Source organism: Emydura macquarii, unplaced genomic scaffold, assembly GCF_026122565.2.
Source record: "Emydura macquarii macquarii isolate MOO-44397 ecotype Brisbane River unplaced genomic scaffold, CSIRO-AGI_Emac_v2 contig_1348, whole genome shotgun sequence".
Classification (NCBI taxonomy): domain Eukaryota; kingdom Metazoa; phylum Chordata; order Testudines; family Chelidae; genus Emydura; species Emydura macquarii.
Genome location: NW_027131485.1, coordinates 13,490,189 through 13,507,690, shown reverse-complemented (window position 1 = coordinate 13,507,690; position 17,502 = coordinate 13,490,189). Strand labels below are relative to the sequence as shown.

The window sequence follows — 17,502 nt, the reverse complement described above, 5'->3', positions numbered from 1 at the left end:
ACAGCCTCCTCTGTTGAAGCTGTTAAATATTTTGGCACATATTTTTTGTTTTGTTCATTAGGAAAAACAAAACAAAAACAAATAAGTAGCAAGAACTGAATTTTCTGCACTTAAGGAAAAATGCACAGATATAGTGAGTAAAAACACCAAACCAGAGAGTCAAACCCACAGCCTTCTAAACCAAACTCCAGCCATTTTGATTTTGTTTGTGTGTGTGATTGCAAATTTATATGGTCGCAGTGCACTGAATGCAGTCTAGGATTATGTACTAATTACTTTAATGGGACTCTATGGGCTCCCCTATAGTGGAGGATCTAACCCTTGTTATTTTTCACTAATTGTAACTGCAGGCTGTAGTCTAAAGCATTATAGGGCTTCCTCATCTTTATCATAAATGCTCCTCCTCATTTCCCTTAGAACATTTTGGGGCCCTAGTTATACGGACGTAACACTCACTGACACTAATATATCATTTAGATATTACAATAAGTTTTACAGAGAAACCTACAATAATGTCACACCGATTGCAACTGAAGGCAGAATTAGGCATTTTATGGGAGCATAGGCTCTGTATAAATGAGATGCATTTCAGTAGGTGCCTTTTCAATTGGCTTCTATGCACATGCTATTTGTTTCTGCCTTCCCCATTGTGTCTCTTGGTTGCTGTGGAAAGATGTCAGTGTTTCTGCTCTGTTTTCTGCCTTCAACCTAATACCATATACTTAAGAATAAGGCACGACAACAATTTTGTTATCCTAGCAAAAATCTACATCAATTCGGGGAGCATTATCCTTCTCAGATCTTAGCTTTCAACATTTCTCTCAAAGGGTAGTGACTAGTAACAATGCTATTAATAGGAGACTGCTTGAAGCAGTCTCAAAAGGGACATGACTTGTTCCATGAGATGCTGTCAGAAAACAATGGGGTCAGGGTAAAAAATGGACTCTTTTGAAAAGCGTGTAAGTCTTCCTGAGTGTCTGGGTACAGAAACCTGGAGGATTTCTTTTCCCAAACAGATTGCTGAAATGCTGAGAGTATAGAATCCTCTAGAGTCTTCACTGAAAGACTATTCTCCTTGTAGAAAGTGGATGGCCAGAGGGCTGTAGCTATAGTCTTACATTTTTATGGATAACGGGTGGGGGAAATTAATTGTACAAAGTTAGTGTCTATTTCCTTCCCTCTCCACTTATTTGGTTAGGTCACACAATACTTTTCATGCACCACTCTGCTTTGCCATGTTTTCTTTGCCCAGGTCATCATGCAGTGTGATATATTTGTACAATTCATCATTTTTATTAATATGAAACTCACCTTACCATGGGGAGAGCATCCCAGGTACTAGAGATTGAAAGGATCTAATAGGTCATTTAATCGAAATTCCCCCATCTCTTACAGCATGCTGGTTGTTTACTTGGCTGCTGTCCTCCCCTCCTGAGCTGGCTGCATTTTAGTGGTGAAGTAATTTCTGTATGCATATTGTTTGTAAAGTGCTTTAGGATCCTTTTGGACAAAAAGTCACAAAAAGTGTCTACAGGGTGTTGTTATTATGCACAGCACTGCCTTTTACAACATGTGGGGCCTGTGTGGTTTCAAGTCCTGAAGAGGAAGCTTGAAGCGATGCTCAAAAGTTCCTGGATAAAAGCTAGAACATGCCCCCTTATAAAGTGATGTCTCAGTACAACTTGCTACTAGTTGCCAACATCTGTAATACATAAGGGAAAAAATAGGCTAAGAAGCAGCTGGCCCAAGCAGATTAAACTCATCCCAGAGACTCACAACCAACCAACTCCAAACTTTACCAGCTCAGAAATCAAATGCCCTGTAAGCAGTGTTTTCATTTTATTTGCCAGACTGTTTTCTTATCAGATCTCTACCATGTTCATTTCTAACCACATAAAATCTCGAGCCACATGGGTCTAGTTTCCAAATGTTACATGACACCTTTACTGAAGCATAATCCATGGTGTCCTTTCTGTGCTTAGCACAATAATGCAGTGCCCGTGAGCTGACACTGGACGGCTGTCTCCAGGCTTTTTCTCCACATGACTATCTGGGCTTCTTCTTTCCACTTCAAGCATTGCAACTGGGATAAGCTTTACAAAAACACACGATATGTATCCCAAGACAGCTATAGACACTACAGAGTATGTTGGTTTCACTACAGTCCACTAAGCTTACTTTGGTTTTTCCCATATGAAATCCCAAAAGGAATCCTTTCAGGGTCCACGTGTCCTTCAGTGGTTAGTCCATGCTCCTCTTACTGTGTAGAACACCAGCTGTAAAGGCTGCCTGTGGGGTCCATGCATTCAAATCCCTTCAGTGATACCTTTCCTGTTGTCTATAAATCTGCAGAACCAAGAAGGAACAGCCTTCTAAAATAATTCAGAGGTAGCCACATGGGTGGGTTTGCTGCTTAAGTCTTGGGTGGCTAGTCAGAAGAATCAGTGTCTCAGCAGAAAATTCATGGATCTCTGTTCTTCCTGGAAATTGAACCATCCATTTTGCATCCTGTCCGTCTCCCAGCAGAGCAGCTATATTATGAATATACATGGTTTATGCATACGAGTGCATCTCAGGAGATTTATGTAGGCTTCTCAGGCAGTTCCTTGGTTGGGCTTCGTGGCTGTGGCTCATCACTCTTGCTATGGCTCGGTGGAGGGGGCCACATAGTTTTCTGGTGAAGATGGCTGGAAATAGAAATCAGATTTTACAAAGGGAGGGGAGAAGAGTACAAAACCAGTATTATACAGTATAAAAACAGAATTCTGGATTAAAGAAAGGATGTTTTATGAAAAATATAATGGTCACATGTTCTGCATGGCTATTTAATTCCCCTGTAAAATTTGCCAGTGCATCTGTTTTGCACACCCTGAACAGATGTGCTCAGAGATTTTTAGCATGCAATTACGATGGCCAGCTCTTAAGACAGTGAAGCACATATTATAAATGTCTCAAAAATAAGGCCCTAATTCAGCAAAGTTCATAAGCACATGCTTAATTTTAAACATGAGAATATTCCCACTGAAGAGTGTAAGTGATTTGTGGAATCGGAACCTAAATACAACCCATGTTGATCATACTCAGCTCAGCAATAGCCGGAGTGCATCAGAATTACTTGATGTGTGTTTATATATGTAGTTCTTGGCGCAAGTAACATTCACACCCTCAGCAGAGCTCTTTTAATTTTGAAGAACCTAGAAGATGTCAGACAAGTCCTGGAGCCAGAACATCCTACCTGCCCTGAAGGAAGGCAGGCTACAAAAACACAACAGGAACTGGCACTAGAATTTGCCCTGTTGGTCAGGAACTCTCCTGCAAGACAAATGGGCTGCCTCAGAAGGAACTCATTTCAGTGACATCAGCATTCTCTCAAGTGTGGGTCTCTATAGTAGGGAAGAAGAAATATGGCCCCTCTCACCTCTGCTGTTTCTGTGTTTTCTTTATTGCCACATCTGTACCAGTCCATGGACCTCCTGATGTCTATCCCTGTTCTAGAGCATGGTTTCTCTGCTCGTACTTACTACATCCACCCCTATACCAGCACCCTTTGCCGAGTGACTTGACATCGCTACACTGCCCACTGGCTCCCTAGAACATAACTTTTATATGGAATATACTCAAAACATAGGAAATAAAATCCAGGAGGCTGACTACTGCACAGGCTGTAATGGATTGTAATTAAGCCGATCTAGTGTTTCAGACTGAACGAGATGAGAAGAGATTTGGATGAAGCAGATATACGTTTCACAGGATAAGTGAGCGAGCCTATTACATTCTGCTTCAGGAAGGTGAAGGAGGTGTTGCTGCTTGTTTGGATAAGAATGATAAAGGGATATATAACGAGCTATGTTTAATTTTAGCCATGTTTTCAAAAGCTGCCTTTTAATCTCATTTTAATCAGAAAGATGATCAACACTCTATCACAACTGTAGGTTGTGACCTTCTGAAGGATGAGGCGTGTGTGAATACCTCCAGCAGAGCTAAACAGAAATTAGAGGCCCAGGCAGACCTGGTACTTACTCCTTGTAGTTTAGGCTTCTCTCCCCAGTCAGGCACTCGTCCCAGTTGTATGGCAAAGCTGAAGACACAAGGTCAGAAAACATCATTACTTGTTGTTCCATAACAGCAATGTACATTGCAACCAGCACTAGAAGCATAATACCTCCATAAAGGAAATACCTACCCTGCTCACTGGAAATCTTTAGGGACCATCAGCTAAGTTCAGAATTGCTAGGTAAGACAGTTAACTTAGGTTCCCATACACTGAGTTAAAATCCCCTAGACTGACAAACATCCACTTACCCAAAAGCAGGTGAGCATAAAGGAGTCCAAGCTGATACAACTTATATGCCAAGGACACGTTCCACCTTTCTGTTAGATGCTTTTCTTGCTAACCTTTTTTCTGGCCCCTGGTTAGGAGTTACACCAGTCTGCAATGCTCTAGACTCCCTCCCACTCCAACTCCATAGGCCAAATTCAGAGATGATCCATATGGAGAGTGGGGTGTAAATTAATTACGCATCAGTGAAGAGGTGAGAATCTACATAAGTTTACAAGAATCTAAAGTTGTTTAACAGGTATGAGGTGAAAGTGTAAATTATACCAACCAATCAGACCCTCTAGACTTAGCTTCAGACTCCCCTCTGAATTTGGGCCTTTACAGCTGCCTCATCACTGAGAAGGATTATACAAAACTTACCATCCTTTATGGTGTTAGAGAGGATGGGCTCCAACAGTTCTTTAGCTTCTGATAGCAACAGGTCCATGAGATCTGGTGACGGAAGAGATGCATCCGAGATTGCTTCTGTTTTATCCTCTTGTTGACTGTTGACTCTTAAAAATAAAAGCAGATGCATCAGTCTTTCCATGATAAAACAAGCAGCACAACAAAAAGTCTGACCAGCAACTCATGAAAGAAACACCCAATAAATTACATGCTGTGCATTACATCTCATGCTGCCAGAAACACAGGAGTTTCTCTCTTTAAGACGTATTGGTGTCGTGGTGATATAATTAGATAGTTCATGCAAGGCCATTGCCAAGAGTTTCAAATGATATTCTCTGTGTATTGGAAATCACCACCTTGGAAACATAAGACTGACCATAATGGATCAGACCAATGGTCCCTCTAGCTCAGTATTCTGGCAGCCAGCAGCCAGTGCCAGATGCTTGAGAGGGAATGAACTGAAAGGGACAATTATTGAGTGATCCACCCAACATCCAGTCCTAACTTCTGGTAGTCAGAGCTTTCGGGACATCCACAACATGGGGCTGCATCCCTGACCATCTAGGCTAATAGTCATTGATGCCACCTGTCCTCCAGGAACTTATTTTCTTTTTTGAACCCTGTTGTACTTTTGGCCTTCACAACTACCCATGGCAATGAGTTCCACAGGTTGACTGTGCATTGTGTGAAAAAGTACTTCCTTCTGTTTGTTTTAAGCTTGCTGCCTATTAATTTCATTGGGTGACCCCTGGTTCTTGTGTTATGTGAAGAGGTAAATAACATTTCCCTATTCACTTTCTCCATGCCATCCATGATTTTGTAGGCTTGTATCATATGCCCCCTTAGTCATCTCTTTTCTAAGCTGAAGAGTCTCAGTCCTTTTACTCTCTCCTCACATGGAAGCTGTTCCATGCCCCTAATCACTTTTGTTGTGCTTCTCTGTACCTTTTCCAATTCCAATTTTTATTTTATTTTATTTTAATTAATTTATTTATTTTTTGAGATGGGGTGACCAGAACTGCACGCAGTGTTCAAGGAGTAGCTGTACTATGGATTTATAACGTGGCATTACGATCTTTTCGGTTTTATCTATCCCTTTCCCAATGGTTTCTAATGTTGTTAGCCTTCTTGGGAACGTCTACACTGCAATTAGACGCTTGCGGCTGGCCCGTGCCAGCTGAGCTCGGCTCGCAGGGCTTGGGCTAAGGGGCTGGTTAACTGCAGTGTGGACATTTGGACTCAGGTTGCAGTCTGAGTGCTGGGTCCCAGAGCCCAGGCTCCAGCCCAAGGCTGAAAATCTACACTGCAATTAATCAGACCCTTAGCCCAAGCCCCGTGAGCCTGAGTCAGCTGGCACATGCCAGCTGCAAGTTTTTAAAGGCACTGCAGACCTACCTTTTGACTGCTGCTGCACATCGAGCAGATGTTTTCAGAGAACTAGCCAAGATCTCTTTCCTGAGTGGTAACAGGTAATTTAGAGCCCATCATTTTGTATGCATGGTTGGCTTGGAATTACTTGAAGCTGAAATCTAGAGTCCCCCCATCATGCATAAATACTGGTGTATTATTATAGAGCTGCTCATTAGCACAGGACTACTGATTTTTTTTTTTTTTAACTATTTAAAAAATCAGATTTCTGATGTGTTTGTTTTGGAAATAAACACAAAGAATTATACGGGTTTTTCCACCAGATATTTAAAAAAAAAAGATAGGTTCGGTTTGTAGGGTAGGGCTACAAACCTGGACAATGTCCCTATAACCTTTTCAGAGTTAGAGATACACCTCAGTTCATTTGCCACACTCATATCAACATAGATGAATAAGAGACAGCATAACTCCCAATTTCAGGAACAGATGTTAAAAATGGAGACAGGCCCCAAACCAAACACAGGCTAATGTTAGGCAAGTTTTGCAGAGCTAAAATCTGCAACTTAGACTTAATCCGCTCACGACCTCTGAAAATAAGATCACTGATTTAGGTACCTAATCCCAGGCAACCATGCTTTGGCCTAAATGACATAACCAAGGTCACTTGGAAAGAGTGTGAAGCAGAATCCAGCTCTTCTGAGTCCCAGTCTTGTATTTTAGCCACAAGACCAACCTATCCCATCTGTTTCATTCGCAAAGTTACTGTATTTGCACAATACCTTTGCTACCTAGATGAGGAGCAACAGCAGCAACTGATACCCTGTAAACACATCAGCCAGATAAAGGTCAAAACAAGGTCATTTTATGCACACATTCACAACTCCCAGAAAGTCATCCCCACCTTTTCTCATCTGGTAACTGGCTGGGCGTGCTCAGGACCTTGTGAACATTCTGTGGGGGGGGGGAAAAAAAGAGGAGGTCAGAGAGAGAAGATCTCAAATTTACAGGACTGAAAAATTCCAGAAAACAAACCCCATGGGATTTGCAGGGGATCAGATTTAGTATGACAGTAATCAGCCTCAGTTTATTCATTGCCATTGAAGCGAATAGCACAAGGCCTTTTGCAACAGAAGCAAAACCCATACCCGATGCAAATACACAGACATTATGTAAATTAATACAGATACTAAAATATACCAGATGAAAGGTAAAAAACCCACTCTTCTAAAGAATAGTTTTTCAGAGTATACTTCAGAGAGTGCTCGTTATCCCCATTATTCATACTCTGTGCCTTGGTCCTGCTCTTGAATGGACAGAGCTGCTAACGTGAACAGACAGATGAATTCCCAAACAGCATATGAGGAAGGCATTCTGGTCTGCTGGTATGTTCCTCCAAGTTCAGTGATGTTTGTGTAACCCACCCACTTGGAGTTCACCAGCTCCTGGAACTCTGGACTGAGCCTCTTGGGGGTACTAATTACCCTCTGGATGACAACAGTCATGGCTACCCTCTGGTAGCCTCTGATTCCATCTCAAACAAGCTTGAAGTCCAGGGTGGGGACAGAATGGACTAGGCCAAAAGGGAGGCTTTTGCATCTGGACAAGCATTTTGCTGGGACAGTGGTGCGCTGCGGCTGCTCAGTCCCTCAGTCATGGGGACAGTCTGACTTAGTGACACACAAAAACTAGTTTAGTTTCAGTTTTGAGCTTTGATTCTTGGGCTTGGGAACTAAGCAAGAAGCAGAACAGCTCAGGGAGCCTGACTCACGAGAGCCAGCCAAGACCTCCACAGGACTCCAGACCAGGGAACCAAGAGAGGGGCAAAGACACTGTAAGAGAATCCCTTGTTTTGTTTAAGCCAATCAGTGTTCAAAGCGCTGCAGCACTTGTCTCCAGACTCATCCACGGCATCTCATATGCCTGGGAAGGTGCCAGGGAGGACGCTGGACAATTTGTTCATGTGTTAGTACTTATTGGTTAACCCTACCTCTTTGCTTTCCAGGTCTTATATTCCTGCTCCCAATGAAGTCTCCTTTTGTTATGCTGTTATTGCTGGAGGGTCATTTTTTTGTTGGGGTTTGTGCTGACGTACTTTGTGTCTTGCGTACTAGGTTTTATACTCCATGCCAGCAATGGTAACATTATTCGATTTTCCCAAAGAACAGCACACCCCTCATGTCTCAAACACAGCGAGGAGTCACCTTGGCTGAAGGCACAAGGCATCACAAAAAAGAAACCAGGGCCCAAGCCATTCAAGAATAGGGGATAAGCCAGTCCAAGTAGCAAGAACCAAGGAGGAGGCAGAGTCAAATCAGTACTTATATACTCAGTATCTAGCATCAATCCATATATAAGCTACTATCTATTGTTGTAGCTCTATAGTTCTGTAGCTCTATAGACGTCTAATTTTCTCTTTCTCCAATACTATGGATATGGAATCTGCTCTTCCTTTCATCTTATGGTTTCCTCAAACAGAAGGATTCCCAGTGACTTCAATGGACTTTGAACAGGCCCATATCAGGTACGCTCAATCAAAGACATCTCCCCCAGGGCTGGCCAGTGTGCCAAGTACATCACATTGCCATTTCAATGTAAATGTAGCATGTCAGATTGCTATGTGCCACGACAGTACAGATGCTGAAGTGGAGGAAGAACAAATGGTATAGAGAAAGACATTTCAGGCATGAGTCTGGAGCAGATTTATGGAAAAATGTTGGGGGAATGAAACTGATTTTCCAGTTCAGATTTGAGGTGCGGTCAAAAAAATGACAGTCAGTTACCAAAAGATAAGATTACAATAATACCTTACACACAGACTAGACTAATTCTCAGGCCAATGGCAAAATTCCAGACCCAGCACACAGCTTCAGGAAGAAAACAAGTAAGTGAATGGACTGATTGATGTAAATTGGGGCGATTACCTTGGACAAGAATTTGGGATGCAGGTGCAAGGAGACACTGTCTTTATGGAAAATTGTGAAGGGGGGGGGGGGGGGTCCACCATCACAGTTCTGAGTTCACCGACCCTTCTCACAGCAATGATAGGAATAAGGAAGGCAACTTTCATGGAAAGGAGGGATGTAGAGCATAATGCCAACCGTCTGAAGGGTGGTTTCATTAGTATGGATAGAACTAGGTTCAGGTCCCACAGGTGAGTGATGGGTTGGACGGGTGGGAAGGTTCTGATGAGGCCCTTCCAAAACCTCACAGTTAGTGGGTTGTAAAGACAGAGTGCCCTTCCATAGGGGGTGGAATGTGCTAATCGCCACAAAGAGGACTTTCAGAGAGTTGAGGGTGAGACCCGATGCCTTGAAAGACAGGAGTAGTCCAGGAAAAGGGGGATCCCCACTGATTCTGATGAAATTCCCTTTTGTTGGGCCCTGGAGGTGAAGCACTTCCACTTTGCCCGGTAAGTTTCTAGTGGATTCTTTCCTGCTGCTGAAGAGGATGTCTTACGTGGCAGAAGAACAGGTCCATTCTAGATCAGATGCCCATCCAATTACCATGCTATGAGGTGGCATGTCTGTGGACTGGGATGTCAGATCTCACTGTTGTACTATGTCAGCAGATTGGGGAAGGTGGGGATTGGAATTGGTGGATGGGCTGACATCCAAAGGAGGTTGGGAAACCAGAATTGTCTGGGCCAGCAGGAGGCAATCAGAATGACTATTGCTCTGTCTCATTTGATCTTGTGACGTACTCAAGCTAGGAGTGGTAGAGGAAGGAAGGCGTACATGATTTGGTCTCACCAAGAAAGTCTGAGAATCCTGAGACTTGTTGCATTTGCTGTTTACTTGGGAGGCGAAGAGGTCTCTGTTGGTATCCCCCATCGGTTGAAGATGCTGTGAACTAATGAGTCATGGAGTTCCCACTCGTGGTCGATTGCAAAATGCCTGCTGAGTGAGTCTGCAATCATGTTCCATGTCCCTGGGGGCCAGAATGCGGACAAGAAGATCTAGTGGGTCTTGGTGATGGTGCCTTGAGGGTGCTTCTCTGGCACCTGACTCATGAGAAAATGAGAATGCAGACTCCAGTTCCATTGGTGGTACCGTCAGGGCCAGTGGAAGTGTGTAGACTGTCAGAGTGGAAGGCGAGCTGTCTCGCAGTGGTGGCATATCATGAGGGGCGTGAAATAGTCTTCCTAGAGGTAGTGGGACCCAACAAGCGCGGTGATCCTGGTTCCATTATGGCAGAGATCCTGGGGCTCAAGCACCGTTCCCAATTTCCCTGGTATTAGAGGTACCCCCTCTTACTCAGATCTGGTGGTGGTGCCGTGGACCTCCCGGGGGCAGGCAGATCCCGCATCTTATGGGGCGCTGATGTTGACGGTGCCTGTGGTCTGGCATCTGGGACCACCAGATCACCTTGCTTGTGGGACTTCTTGTTTTATCTATGTGGTTTAGAGCGCACTCCAACTCCACGGCTTGAACTCATGGAAGGAGCATTCACTTTCTTCGTCTTTGAGGAAGACTTATTCCTATGTTTACGGGTATGCTTCCTTACCTCCCAACTAGGTCCTGGCATAGGATCCATGGTGGGGGATACCGCTGGTTTCAGACTGATGTACCGGGGGAGGGGTCCCCCGGCGTAGGTCCAAGGGAGGCCTTATGACGACTCCCATGAGGTGCTTCTGGAGGCAGAGAGCCCAGCCTTATTGAGTATGGCTGAGGAAGGACTGGCAGATACCACACTTGAATGCAATGTGAGCTTCTTCCAAGCAGCTGGAATACAACTGGTGTTTGTGGACGCACAGAGTTTGAAGCCTGGGGTCCTGGACATAATCCGGCAGGTGGGGGTAGAGAAACAAACCCCCAATCTATTGACCCTAATCACTAAAACTATGATAGCTATAATAAAACAGCTAAAAAGTAGTATACAACTCTAAAATTCTAAAAACTATTTAAAACAATGTATTTAAAAGTGCATCAGAGATGAAGACATTGAAAATCCTGACCTGGACCATGCGGCAGTGAGAAGGAGCTGGCAACACAGTCGGTCCGCTCCGCCCATTATCACCTCAGATGAAACCATGAGGTGAGCCAGGGCGCATGCATAGATCAAAGGGCACTGCTTTCAAATTCTCCATCTTGGGGGGCATGGTGCAGATGTGTAAACCCGCAGTGGACTACAACAGAGACCATCACTTGAAGAACAACATACAATGTATCCACTTCTGTGTATCAGAATTCTGAACCTAGTCCCTGGGCTTCTTGGGAGTTGCGGAGGAGTAAACAAGGGCAGATTTTAGTCCCTTGTGTACACAGAGCTCCCACACATGTAAGTTCTAGGGAGGTTTGTATTGAGGAGGTTCTCCTGACACTAGCAGAGGGCATCTTTCTAGGATCCAATGGAAGAATAAAGGAACTCGCATATGGAACAGGAAGTGATTTTGATTGCCAGGGTAATGGAAGGCAGAGTAACCAGCTAAGTACAGCTCCCATAGCTGTGGCCACATTTCAACACTTCACCTGCACAAACAGGAACAGCTTCCTGTTGCAGATTTCCAAGCGCTTCCGTGTGACTTCAGATTTCCGCAACTGGCCATCTGCCAGGGACAACCGTCTTTTCAGCTCCAGAATGTCTCCCTGAGGTGGAAAGAATGAGGTGGGAAGAGAAGGGAGATAATGTCAGCCCATTTTAGACTCTTAGAGACACCAATTTAATGACAGGCTAACAGACAAGCGAACAGCAGATGAGTCCTCGGTAATTATAGCACTTCCCAGACTCAGGCAGAGTGGCCATGGGGCTACATTTATACTAGCACTGCTCACAGGGCTGAATGAAAAAAGACTCTGGGCTCCCACAGCTGTGAAAAATGAGCCCAATTAGGGGGCAAAGGGATGGTGTCACTTTAAACTCCATTGGACCAGGAGAGAGACTTTTTTGCAGGGGCAGAGCCAGTGGAAATAAAGTATTTAGCTAAAATACAAGGGCTATCCTTCCTAAGTAGCAGCAGCTGGCAAAGACACTTCTCATGCCCACTGGGGGGACTCCTTAATCTGTTCTAGTCTGGTCTCAGTCTGAGACCCGGCTCCCATGTGGCTCAAGATAGCAGTCCCCAGATTGAATCATCTGGTGGCTGGGCATTCTCAATGGAAGGCCCCCAATTCTGCAATCTGCTCTCCATGCTAGCCCACTAACCTAGTCATTGACCTTCAGGGCCTGATACAAGACATCTCTCCTCTGAGGCTTTTGCCTGAGTGGGGAGATTAGGGATGGAGCGTGGGGTGAGATTCTCAACTGGCACACATGCAACGTCTGTGCCAGTGGAACAATGGAGATTAGCAGAGGAGCTAGCCTGGGTGTTAATCTTTGTAGAGGATGCCTTTTCTTTTGATCTGGTCACTGGAAATCATTAAATATGAACATGAGCCTTGGGACTCTGCTAGCCTCAGTTTTACAAATTATAATCAATCTATAAATTAAATTTTGCTTAAAAAATAAGAGCCAGAGGCTTTTCCCACTAGTCCACCGAGTTCCCATCCAGCCCCTCCTGGGCCCTGGGGATACATTACCTCTGCTTCGGAGACATACTTGGTTTTCTTTCCTGCCAGCTGAGTTTTCAGCTCAGTGATTTCAGCCTCCAGCAGGTGGATCACTTCCTCATAGTCCTGCTCTGCACTGTGGGCTTGCTGCTGCACCACCTCAGCTACATGCAGCTTGCTATGCAGGGTCTGGTTCTCAGACAAAAAGTCCAGGGCCCGCTGGAATCAGCAGGGAGAGTTGGTTAACACAGCGTCCCCGCCAGCCACAATAGCATAATCGACAACTCAGTGTTCCGGGGGCTGCTGCTGTTTTTCCCATGCAGAAAACCTTCATTAGGAATATTTTTTCTCTGCAACTTCCATGCAATTGTGGCAAGGGGTTGGAACCCAGACACGTCTGCATCTCCCAGGGTATGTCTACACTGCAATCCAAGAGCCGCAGTATGTCTGTGGCTGGCCCAGGTTATCCGGCTCAGTCTCATGGGGCTTGGACTGGAGGGCTAAAAATTGCAGTGTAGACGTTCGGACTTGGGCAGGAGCCTGGGCTCTGAAACCCCACGAGGGGGGTGGGTCTGAGAGCCCAGGCTCCAGCCCAGACGTTGACACTGCAATTTTCAGGCCCTCAGCCCAAGCCCCGAGAGCCTGTCAGTTGACCCAGGCTGAGACTCAGTGACGTGGGTTTTTATTGCAACGTAGATGTATCCTCAGAGAACGTTAACACAGACCCTGCCTTTTGCACTTTGGCTAAAATAATGGAAAAAACACCCACTTTAAGCCTTGTTTTCACTGAGAATTGAAGTTGCCATCCATGGGAAACAGGACTCGTTTGCTTGTTTAGATTGCAAGGAATCAGTGTCTCTCTCTCTCTCTCGGTCTCTCCCTCACTCTGTATCCACGCCAGTGTCCCCTTGGTTGACCCACTGGGGATTGAATCTGGGGCCTCCAGAGCTAGCAGCACGAGCTACTCCAGCTTGAACTAAAGAGCCAGGACTCTCTAGCTGGGGGCTGTAGCAACTCCTATCTTCTGCAGATCAGCACGAAGGGGGACCTAGAACACACTCACCAGTGGGTTACATGTGCACAAAGACTGATGCGATGGGGTTCTGACCCTTGATTGGTACCTCTATGCACCACAGCAGGAGAACTAATTGGTGACAGTGATTGTGCCATGAATGCCGTGCCCCACCAGCGGATTTGAGTGTGTGGTGACTGAAAGGGAAGCCCCAGCACCGTGTAGCCGTGAGAGAGCATTTGAGGGCACTGGGCTAAACGCATGAAAAATGTAACAGTCCCAGAGCGGATTCAGCCTCCCAGCTCAATGGGAACCCTGGCTCCTCCCACTCACTCTAGTTCCATGGGTTTGGGCAGGACACCATGTCAGATTTCAATGGGGCAGAGGACAGCAACTTTCAGCAGGGGTCCCAGGGCCACTTAGGCCCCTGGAAGCTTTGGGACTTTCTGAAATGGCAGAGAACATGACGATGCCAGAAATAACGAGGAGAGCCTTCTCTTCCAATTCTAAACTGGGAAAGCGTGGGTCAAAGGTCTACTGGGGGAGAAGGTGAGAGGTGTTATCCAGATGACCCTGAAGGAGTTAGAATAAAAAGGTGGCAGTTCCCTCTGGCCACATGCACAGGGAGCTGGAGCTGCCTCTTGGACCAGGTTTGTGGCAGAGGGTTTAACCCCCACCCCTCAAAACCTGCTGCTCTCCCTGAAGAATCCAGTGAACCAAGATAGATTGGGGAAAAAAGGGGGCTAAACCCTGTCTCCAGCCCTGGGACCCTCTGGCTCATTCACTGCAGCTCTGTGGATCTGTCTTTGATCCAAGAGTCAGCACAGGGAAAAGGCAGGATTAAACCGGCAGCAACACTGGCCTCCCCAAGGGGTTAATATTGGTCTGCCAATCACCTTATCTCCCTTCTTCATTAGCTAGGTTTGTCCTGATTTTACTGGGCCTTAGCCCCTTAGTGAGCCATTGGTAGGCTGGATAGCAATGAGGGTGAGCTTTGCCCATCTGATTTTTACATTGATGTATTTGTGTGATTGGCTGTATGTTCCATAATGGCAGGAGGAGAAACCACTCTCTCTGGTGTTGTAATTGGCAGAGGAGGGTTTTTCGATCACACAGCCAGCCTGAATTTTTGATGGGCGGGTGAGAACTGCTAGGCAGAGCAGGCAGGGCTGGGACTTTGAAATGGCAGTGCGGGACAACTCTATAAATCCGGACCAGATGCAGGACACTTGAGAAGTGTGATTTGGCCCCCACCCCCAGCAGCCCTGCCTGTGCAAGGGCACATCCGGGCCTGATTTCTGAAAGTACAATTGCATCTGTGGACCCCTGCTAGTGCCACTGCTGGACAATTCATAAATAATCTCTAAACTAACCTGGTTCAGTTTCTGAAGTTCATCTTCCATTGATTTCTTGTTGCTTTCCACCTCCTTCAGAAGAGACTAAGAGGAAGATTTTCACTTAGTCAGGCATCATGTTTGACAGCACATTCACTCAGATTAAAAGGCAACAAGGGACCACTGTGATCATCGAGTCCCATCTCCTGTGTAACACAGACCACAGGACTTCCTTGAATTAATTCATCAGAAGAAGCTATGGATTTGTAGCTTTCCTCTACAACAGCCATATGTTTAGATGCACTCTTACTCTACAACAGTCTTTCATTGGGTACGGCTCATGTATCTGAAAAATGCACCTTGTCACCATCATGCTTCTAACAGCTGAGCTGCGATTATTAGGTTAGATTGGAAGGCTTAGTTTAGGCTTAGTATCAGATGTGAATTATTTGGGTTATGGTTGGGATATTTACTTTCTTTTATGGTTTTCCATAAAAGAAGAGTAGCCACACCCGTTGAGCGCATTTAACTTTTGTTTTAAGGAAAACACCAAAGAAAGGACAAAAATGAAGTCTCCATGAGACTCATGAGGCACAGTACTGTCTCTCTCTTCTGTAACAAGGAATGCAAAATGGTGGCTGACTCCAACAAATGCCTAGAAATGTAAAGTTGCAATACACACAAAATAACTGCTTAAATTGTCATACTGTTGCATCCACTATATTTGAATATTGAAACACTGAGTTATGGCGAAACGCCCAGGACAGAAAAATATGCTTGAAAGATAAACCTCACCTTCAGCCTCTGGACTTCCTGCCGCAGATCTGTCATTTCCAGTTGAAGCTGTTCCAGTTCCTCACCATCGGTACAGCTGATGGAGTCAAAAGTCTGGAACACATTGGTGCACATGGGGAGTGAGTTCAGCTCGTTTACCAGGAACATGTGGTTACAATGCACAAATACTTTTGACATACCCCAAACAATGATTATTCAAAAACATTTTCAAAGACATTTTGAGTTTTTACAAAATGAATCAAGTGTCACAATAAATCATCGAATTGTGGTTTTGTATTCCAGAGGAATTTAGTCTCCAAGCCATGAGACAGCTGGAACTATGGTTAATTCTCACCTTTGTTACTGAAGTGACAATAGCTGGAATGGATTCATCCAGGCTAATTTTCCTTCTGTATCACCATCAAAGTGACATAAGATGGCCTCTTTAGGCACTGAAACAGTTAGAATGGCTTTACTAGGGTAATTTTTTCTTCTGTATAGCTAGAAAACTGACATCAGCAGCTTCCTTCAAGCCATTACATAGGGTTTTTTTTATTCATTAAGCTTGCGAAGTCAGGTCTTTTATGGGATTTCCTATAACCTTTGTGATTAAGGGATGAAATTCTAACCTCTGTTTTCTATAAGTAAAGTATAAATGAAAGATGGTCCATTAGTTTTTGCTTTCTCTGCCTTTTGGAGAGAGATAATACTATATCTATTTTCTTCCACAGTTTACAGCCATCATCCAGACCGAGAATCCGGGACACAGAGCTACTTGGTCCCAAATCATCTTACAGTATACCCCTTTCTCTGACATCAGCTCACAGGAAGACCCAGGTGGTCTTTGATCTTTGGAACCAAGGCCGGTTGCAGCAGGCTAGGAAGAAAAGCAAGCAATAGTATTTGGCTAAGGCTGACCAGAGAGTGAAAAGCAGATGTATCCAATAAACTGGCCACTTCATGTTGAGTGAAGAGCACAGAGTTGGCATCAAGGCCAGCCTCCTTCAGCTCATCCTGCAGCACATCCCTGAGTGCTTGAAGAAAATCTGTGGGGGGGGAAAAAAGAGAAACCAGTCACAGGATGAGGAGAGAGAGCCTGGAACCGAGTTTACACCGCCAACTCATTTCATGGAGGCCACTGATTATCCGTGAGAAGATATAAATTTCATTTCCATCACTACAAACATTATAGTGAACCCAAGCACCTCCAGTAGAGAGAAAAGGCTCTGTGTCCCATCCCAAATCTCTGTACGTTGAATGCTGGGTCAGTATGCAGTATACTTTTGTTAGCCATGGTTTAGAGACCTCTATTCCAATTTTCTAGAAAGCATTGCTTAGGATTTTTAAATAAACCAAATAAACTAGCATTTTCAGAGACACTTGGAAGCAATGCCGAATGTCAGAGCAGAGAAAGAGGAGTTACATGACCAAACCTTAAGGGGCACCAATTTCCTGCCAGCCCACGTAAAGCAGGTTTGTCAGTCTGGTTTTGCAGTTTCCTTCTGCCATTGTTGGCTCAAGCAGGCTGAGGAGAATGGGCCTGCGCACTCTCTCTGTTACTCCCATTTTACATGTGGACCACCAGAGGCCTTTTTCCTTCCATGACTTGCTATTGAATTAATTGCATCTGGCATAGAATTGTGGGTTATAAGGGACTGCAAGTCATCTAGTCTAACCCTCTGCCAAGATGCAGGATTTGTTGAGTCTATTTCTTTATTCTAGCTGTCCCTCACAGGTGGCATGTCTCACATCCCAAGGCTGTCAATGGAGTTATATCCAGGATGAAATGCTCCCTGTCTCATA

General features: G+C 44.9%; 1 protein-coding gene across 3 annotated transcripts in view; it reads right to left on the bottom strand.

Annotated features, from left to right (window-relative positions):
* Nucleotides 1-1,822: 1,822 nt before the first annotated feature.
* Nucleotides 1,823-17,502, bottom strand: part of LOC137155169 (syntaxin-binding protein 4-like) — a 119,689-nt gene continuing 104,009 nt past the window's right edge. For all 3 annotated transcript variants that reach the window (XM_067551259.1, XM_067551260.1, XM_067551258.1), the window contains exons 14-22: nt 16,618-16,745; nt 15,721-15,813; nt 14,965-15,030; nt 12,610-12,798; nt 11,563-11,679; nt 6,996-7,045; nt 4,700-4,833; nt 4,021-4,078; nt 1,823-2,687 (exon numbers count right to left, since the gene is read on the bottom strand). In XM_067551259.1, the coding sequence (XP_067407360.1) occupies nt 2,582-2,687; nt 4,021-4,078; nt 4,700-4,833; nt 6,996-7,045; nt 11,563-11,679; nt 12,610-12,798; nt 14,965-15,030; nt 15,721-15,813; nt 16,618-16,745 (941 nt within the window). In that variant the 3' untranslated portion in view covers nt 1,823-2,581. The remainder of the gene's footprint in view (nt 2,688-4,020; nt 4,079-4,699; nt 4,834-6,995; nt 7,046-11,562; nt 11,680-12,609; nt 12,799-14,964; nt 15,031-15,720; nt 15,814-16,617; nt 16,746-17,502) is intronic.